General features: G+C 41.6%; 1 protein-coding gene across 1 annotated transcript in view; it reads left to right on the top strand.

Annotated features, from left to right (window-relative positions):
• CDH23 (cadherin related 23) overlaps positions 1–8,459 on the top strand; it is a 612,421-nt gene that overhangs the window by 275,643 nt on the left and 328,319 nt on the right. The window contains exon 9 of the mRNA XM_048505079.1: positions 4,511–4,589. Coding sequence (XP_048361036.1) covers positions 4,511–4,589 — 79 coding nt within the window. The remainder of the gene's footprint in view (positions 1–4,510; positions 4,590–8,459) is intronic.

Genomic DNA, 8,459 nt, shown 5'->3' with positions numbered 1-8,459 from the left:
AATTAAACTCTGCTCTCATAGATCTTTGTGTGAGAACTCTTCAGGGGAGTGTATGGTAGCAGAGGCAGAGATTCGATGGTAACATATGGAGTCACCGTTCAGTCACGGGTGTGTGTGTGGAAAATTGCCCCCTTCTTCTCCCCCCCCCAGCCTGCCAGGCTGCTCCTTCACATGGCAGAGTCTCCACCAGCTGAAGGAGTAGCCTAGCAGGGCTGCCTCTGGGCACCCCATGGCCCTGCCAGGCCCAACCCTGCCAGGCAGCCCAGGACCGCTGCCTCCTACGGTGAGTGGGGTGGGGGGCCATGGGCCAGGGAAGCTCTCACCAGGCTCTTGGTGGCCCAGCGAGCTTTGGGGTGAGCAGAGGTGGGAAAGCCTGCCAAGAGCTTTCCCACCTGCCCCCTTTAAGCTCCCTGGGCTGCAGAAAGTCTGGAGAAAGCATCCCCCCCATCCCAACTCAAGCTGGGCTGCCAAGAGCCTGGCACAAGCTTCCCTACACCACAGCCTGGAGACCATGAAGGGGGGGCAGGGCAGGAAAGCTCTCGCTGGGTTCTCCGTGGCTCAGTTTGAATTGGGATGGGGGATGCTTTCTCTGGGCCTTATGTGGCCCAGGGAGCTTGAAGGGGGCGTGGTGGGAAAACTCTCACTGGGCTCTCTGTGGCCTGGCTTGAGTTGTGATGGAGTAGCTTTCTCTGAGCCTTCTGCAGCCCAGGGAGCTTGAAGGGGGGTGTGGTGGGAAAGCTCTTGCCAGGCTCAGGAAGAGCTTTCCCACCTCTGCTTACCCCGAAGCTCGCCAGGCCACCAAGAGCTTGGCGACAGCTTCCCTTGCAGTCCAGGGAGCTTTGGGGTGAGCGGAGATGAGGAAGCTCTTGCCAAGCCTGTCAGGAGCTGCCTCCACCCCGTTCCCCTTCAAGCTCCCTGGGCTACAGAGGGCCTGGCGAGAGCCTCCCCCACCCCTAGCCACTCCTTGACACCCTCTCCAACCCGCACCCACCCCTTCCCACTCTCCCCCACCCCTACTCACCCCTTTCCATCTCCCCAACTCCTAGTCATCCTTTGCCACCTTCTCCTGCCCCTAGCTAAACACTCACATCTTCATGGAAAGAATTCAAATTATTTCAAAAGATTGTCAGAGCAGAAACTGAAACAAGCCAGTATTTTAAATAAAACATTAACAGTTTCTAAAAAGGTTCAATTACTTCTCACAAGATATCTGAAATGACTGCACAAAAAATAAAGTCTCATACTCTGAGTCAATTATTTTGCCAGCGTGTGGAAAGATTGTTAAAACAATGTTAGGAAATGAAGCAGAACAAGAAATAAGCAAAATCCCTCTCTCAAATGATACAGTTTATAGAAGAATTACAGAACTGTCAGCTGACATAGAAGAAAATGTATAGAATAAACTTCAGAATTGGGATTTTGCTTTGCAAGTTGACAAATCCACCAACATCAGCAACAAAGCACAGCTATTTGCATTTGTTCGTTTTATTGATGAAGGTCACATAAACCAATTTTTTTGGTGCAAAGAAATGACAGGTACTACAAGAGGTCATAATATATTTGATACTGTAACTGCCTACCTTGAAAAATGAAAAAAAAAATAATGGAAGTCACATGTTGGCATCTCTTCAGATGAAGCTCTATCTATAGTACAGTAAGTTATATGAGAGGGTTTCCAGCACTTGCAAAACAGCAAAATCCCAATGTTATTATAATTCATTGCTTTCTACACAGAGAGATCCTCGCTTCACAAACACTAGGAATGGAATTAAAAAATGTTCTTGCCCGAGCTGGCAAAATAGTTAATTTCATTAAAAGAAGAATACCACAGACTCATTTATTTAGGAAAATTTGTATTGATATGGATTCACAGTACAGAAATTTAATTTTTTTTTCATTTATAAAATTTTATTCAACTTGATTTAAGTTTAATTTTATACATGGAAATTTAATTTTATACATGGAAGTGAGATGGCTATCAAGGGGGAAGTCCTGTGTTGTGTACACAAACTCCAAAAAGAGATTCTTACATTTTTTGAGGAAGAAAAAAAAAACACTTTTGTGAATGTCTACATTGTGAATTTTGGATTTCCAGGCTAGAATATTTAACAGAGATATTTATGCATCTCAATAACCATTAATACAAGGTAAAAATGAAAATATTCTAACTTCAAGAAATAAGCTAATTGTGTTTTAGAAAAGGATAGCAATTTTGGAAACAAAGAACTGAAGATGGTAATTTTGAAATGTTTCCTTTGCTACATAAACACATTAAAGACATGAATCCTATGGTTGTTGAGCATTTGACAACTCCAGAAGAGAAATTAAACTTTTATTTTCCATCATTAAACATAGGAGATTATCCCTTTTCTTCACTAACATTAAATGCAGAAACAGAGAAAGACTTCAATGCATTGAAAATGAAATGAGAATATGTTTGTCTCATATACACCCCGTCATTGAAAATGTCGCGAAAAAACATCAAGCTCATATTTCACACCACCACACTTAGTTTATTAAAGCAATGTTATTAATTTATTAAAGCAATGCTATTAATTTCTGAAGTTGGTTACTTTTATTTATCGTTGTAATGTATTTTTTAATTTTGTGCACAAAGTGCACCAGAAAAAAATTCATATGTTTTGCAATACGTTGCTGTAACTATTTTAAATGTTTTGTGTGCTTTTTTAAAATGGGAAGTAAGTTGTAGAAGGACGGGAAATGAAAGGGAGATGAGAGGGTGAGATTATTGGTTGACACTGGAGAGCGACTGTGAGTGTCTGCTAGAATTGAGAGGAAGTTAGTGTGTGCAAACTTGGGAGAGGGACAGTCAGTCTGTGCTGTACTGAGAGAGAGAGGCTGTCTGTGCTAAGCATATAGTGTTTTATGAAGTGTAGAATTGGCAAAGAAATAGGAATAAAGACTAGAAACAGAGTCAAATCCTAATATCTCTCTGATATGTAATGGAGAGAGTGGACTGATGTAAGGTAAAAATCACTTCAGCAGAAGTTATTGCTTCAGTTTGTTTTATTTGTTGTAAATTATTTCTTGAAACCTTTAAGCAAAAGAACATATATAAATAAAATTCTGATTTGTTAAATATAACCTGGAATCCCACATTAGTAATTTTTTCAAGACCACATAACCCTTCAAAACTGCCTGAAAGCTCAGACACACTACTTCAGGAGAAAATTATAAAAGAGTTTGGAATTAAATTGCTGGTGGTAATGAAATATTGATAAAGGAATGAACAAACATTGTGTACCTATTGTGTGTGTTTACAAACAAATAAGAGAGAGGGCATTGCAGTCATGCACCAGAAAAGCTTGAGAACCACTGAGCTAAATATTTGAAGCTCCATACTCATTACCAATCGCTGCGTATCATGTCATTCTGATCCTAGCCATGTGAGTAAAGAGCTTACCTAACAGAATGGAATGTATGTAGCAATGTACCTGAAGGCTCTGGATTAGAAGCACAGTTCTCCCTCTCCATGCATCCTGTTTGTCTCTTTAATCATTATCCTGCTTGCCTTTAGTAAGGGATTTTTAAATGAGATGTTACAAAGTGAGGAATATTTACTGTGCTTAATTTTTGTTCTTTTTGCTGAAAGATCACGGCTTTGTTGGGGAGATGTGATGATGTGAGAACAGAAAGCTGTTTATAGAAACTTTGGTCAACTACATGGATTTATGCAAAGAATAATAAGGGAGAAATAAATTGCAAGTTATTACTTTGGGAGGGTGAACATCTTAATGTTGTGCACTACATCGTGTTACACCATAGGATGGGTGGAGCCACAAACAGAAACTATTAGGCTACTACTAACTGTTAGAATGGGTTAGTATGCTGTTTTTCTGGATAATAACAAGAATGAAGTAAAATCTGCAGGCTTCTGCTATGTCAAAAATCTGTAGCTGCTCCTTATAGTCTTTGCCAAGATTTCTCAGTTTCAGCTCCCAGCATGAATTGACATTCTGTAAAGAGCAGAACTCTGGCACTAATAGTCACATTCACCTCCATGACCTATGTCCAGTTCCAGCTTGATGAACCTCATGACAAGTGGCAATGAAAACGGTTTTGGTGTTGTCTTCAGAGCCCCCCCACACACACACACACACAGCTACCCACCTTAAAAAACACCATATAATTCATCTCATATCTACTCACAAAAACATGTGTGCAGCACAGGTCAGTTCTTGTAAGAAACACCTAGAGAGTTACAGGTCAAGTCTGAGAACTTTTCTGGTGTTGCTGTGTAAGGATGTATAAGACTTGAATAACAAAAGACAATGCCAAGTAGCCTACAGGGTTAAAGCTTCACTGGGAAAGTTTGCTCTTAAACACTTTACAAATAGCTCATAATTAAATAACGGTAACATTTCAACAGTGTAGTGTTCCTTTTTCCACAGGTACTACAATTGCTGTGAAATCCACTGTGATAAATGTGGGGGAAATTGCTCAGGAAATTTAGCCTGGAATATTCAAATTCTCCCTTTTTGTTCCCCAGGGTACAACTGTACGTATGATAACTGCAATTGACCAGGACAAAGGACGACCCAGAGGTATTGGATATACCATTGTGTCAGGTGAGTAACAGAGTTCCTACAGAGCAAGCATTATTGATGTCATCCAGGACTGAAGTGAGAACTGCTCTAGTAACAGATTTCCTGGTACACAACGTAAGCTAAAAATGTTAAACTTCAACCATAGAATCTCAAGTGCTTAATGTGCCATGTAACTCCTCTGTTGACATCTTTTGACAAGCCATGCATTTTGTTTGTATTGTGACATACTTCTTTCCTTCTGCTTTCCTGGATCATTTTCTGCAATGCTCTGTGGGCCTCTTTAGTCTTAAAAATGTGAATGAATTTACTGTTTGACATCAGTAATATAGGTAGGATTAGGTTTTGACAAATGTAATGTCAGAACATGGATCTGTTGGTGGATGTGGAATATTCTTCCTCAGAATAGTTTTTGTGTGTCATTAGCTAACTCCACTCTTCTATCCCCATCTCCTTGCCCTGTAACTGTTCCTTAACATCCTGGCCCAAATTCTACCATTCATTTGTAACTGTAGTCACTGTATACTCCCAAATCTCCCTGATCAGAATTAGACTATGCAATGACCTGTGTTCCTTCTATACTACCACCAGTGGAGTACTGGATCTAAATGGCACCCAGAGACTAAAAACCCTCTGGGCGCCACCCCACCCCCCGCAGAGGCCCACTTACTTGCGAGTAAGTGCACAGCACTCACTATTTACTTTCCCCACAGGCTCTGAGGCTCGGCTTCAGGGAAGCTGCCGCTCGGGGCAGCCTGTCTCTATGATTTCTTAAAAGGGCAATGCTCCAAAGATTGCTTAAGCAATCTTAAAAAAGCATTGCCCTTTTAAGAAATCATAGATAGAGGCTGCTCGAGTGGCAGCTTCCCTGAAGCCAAGTCTCAGAGCCTGCAGGGAAGGAGGACAACAGCCAGCCAGCCAGCCAGTTGGCCAGCCAGTGAGCAACGGTGGTTGGTGGGGGTGGGGGGGGGGTGAGTGGGAGAGTGGGGGCAGGAGCCTGCTGGGTGCCCCACAGGCGTGCACCCAGCGACATGGGTGGCCCCATGTCTCCATAGGCGGTACACCTCTGACTACCACCAAGCCTTACTGTATGATAGAACAGTTGGACCTGGAGTGTCACTGATTGCTTTCCCAGCGTAAAGCTCAAATTCAGTACTTAAAACAATATATCTAGTTTTCCCCTGTCTCCACAGAAGCCAGCTTTTGCTTTCAGGTTTTTTGAAACACATTGGTAGTTCTATCTGAGCTTAAAAATGTTTTACTACTGAGAAAAATTTGTAGAGTGAACAGGACTACAGTGCTGCTCTTTTGAAACCTATTTTTATGCATTTGATCTCAGCCAAACTGAGGTTATAGAGCTCTGCTGACATCCAGCATTTGGCTGAAGATCAGATTTTAAGAAATCATGGAGTACAGCTTTTCCTACTTTTCCCAGTGTGTAATTTTTATTTTAAGTCAATCAAAACACCTTGTGTGTCTCATATTCTAAGTATCAATTCTGTTGATTGTGGGGCCAGAAGCAAATCTCTGGTCCTACACAGCTGAGTTAGTTTTAAGAAAAACTTAGAATTAGCAAACACCCAAGAAACAGTTTTGAAACAGAAGATAAGCTTTACTGGACAGCATAAGAATCTGGCCAGGGTGTCCTCTTAAGGTCAAGAGGCACACCCTTGATACAAAGGGACCAAGTTTTATAGACACAAAAAATTACAAACGTCACACAGTCATCATAGTTCATACCTCTCTCACGTGATACAAGCATGTTCAAACCCCATTGGTCACAGTAAGACAACCTCTTATTCCACGTCACACGCTGCATGCTGTTAGTGCGTGCTGTCTCTCTGTGCATATACAGAGGGCAGTAATAAAGTAGCTTGTTGTCTTCAAGAATAACTTGTTATTCTTGGTTGGCTCTCAGAGAGAGCTATGGCTCTAGGGCATCTGGCTTAACATACTTTTAGATCATAAACCTTTCTTTACCATTTAGAAATGATTTAACTTCAAATGATTTACAAATATAGATTCTAACAACAATTATACCTTCGATTCTAAGACAATAGAATTATGATCAAATACAAGTAAATGTAAATCACTCATTATCCTTTATGTGTTCATTTAACTATATAGAAGAACACTTTGTAATTTAACTAATCACATTGATTTAACTCTCCCGTATTGTGGGTCCTTACCCACAAAAACAAGGTAATAAAATTTATATGGCTTCTGTCATATAGTAACCTGTATTTACAAGATTCCAAAGATGTTATCTGTAGTTGCCTGCATCTCTGCTAGTAAGCTGGTAAGATGCAGGCTTCTGGTCACTATACACAGAGCCATTTTGATTCAACAATCCTTGATCCATGTGAATTAATCCTCCTTGATTAAATACAAATTTCATACATTCAGGTCCATCCCCACATGATCATGTTTACATGTTGAAGTCACAATGAACTGACAAAATTGACAATTTTGATGGATTGAGCTTGTATTGCTACTGGCAATGAATGAATGAAAAATTAAAACATAAATAATAATGGAGTAAAAAATAATAAATAATAATGGAGAAAAAAAACAGATGTCCTTCCATGTACAGATTGTCTCCAAGCTGCTCCTGAGGGTCATGGGAATTTGAATCCCTCCCCATGTGCTTCTCAGTCCATGCAGAATTCAACATGTATGCTCACAGTGGTAACCACCACAGGCCTCACTCCTCATAGAAATCATCCGGATTTGTCTCCAAATTGTGAAGCTGATTTCAGTTAGCATCAAGATTCAGACAATCCAGGTCACCGTGTTTATTTGATTTATATCAATTTTCACCCAATAATTACCACAGGTATCATTAGACTCTCTGAGGCTTATATGGCCTGACCAGTTTGCCAAACAGAGCAGCCATTGTATTTTTGTCACAATGAGGAGCAGCTGGCCACTTATAAAAGGGCAAAGATGGCCCCAGCTAGCCTGATACAGGCCCCAGATGCAGGGGAGACCTCCCAAAACACTGGGGAGACCTGCAGTCACATCAGCTGTTCCAGTCTTCAAGACCATGGCAGAAATCAAGGGCAAAATACTGATGAATTTGATACTTGGAGACACCAGGAACAACTGTGGCAGAGATATCCGAATGACATGCAGGAGCAGCAAAACTGGCAGGAGTGGAACACTACATCATTTATGGGGCAGGACAGGAGACCTGCCAGAAATGAAAGATCCTCCGAATGTGAACAGAGGGGGCGAGAATGGGCAGCCAGCCCACAGATTATGCAGCAGGATAGGAGAGCTGCCAGAAATGACGAAACCCCTCAAAGGCGAGAATGGGCAGATCGCCCTTTTTGGGGGGGAGAGGCCATTCACTCACCCTAATGAAACACATCAATGGGGAAGCAACCAGCAGAGACAGGACACCCCGCCAGGATGGAGGAGCTCATTTTGCATCATGGGTGGCCCAACCAATATTGTTTTATTCGTGCCACAAACATTCAGCCATGTTCTCTCAGAGAATGAAAAATATTTTTTTCTAAAACAAATAGTCACATTCATTCGTGAGTCTGAGCATTAATTGGGAAAGAATTACAGCATCTATAAAAGCCTACTTAAGTTTGCAGTGGCCTAGCGGTGGGGGGCAGGGCTCCGTGCAGTGGCGGGGAAGGGAAGTACATTGTTTTGTATGCAAGTCTACCTCTTTCCTTTATTATGTAGTTTGTAAACATTTATGCTCAGTAAGCAACTGCCTCTGTCACTTTTATTGTGCAGACTCTGCATTTATAAGTAGTGTGACATAATAATCCCCACTAAGAAATCACAACACTCTCTCATGCCTCTCTCTTGTGGGGGGAAGGGGGGCAAAAATCCAAACTTCACATACACGCTACAGGGGTCAGTGCTATCAGTCAC

Source organism: Sphaerodactylus townsendi, linkage group LG08 (assembly GCF_021028975.2).
Source record: "Sphaerodactylus townsendi isolate TG3544 linkage group LG08, MPM_Stown_v2.3, whole genome shotgun sequence".
Lineage (NCBI taxonomy): Eukaryota > Metazoa > Chordata > Lepidosauria > Squamata > Sphaerodactylidae > Sphaerodactylus > Sphaerodactylus townsendi.
The sequence above is the reverse complement of the archived record's forward strand: the minus strand, read 5'-3'. Positions and strand labels throughout refer to the sequence as shown.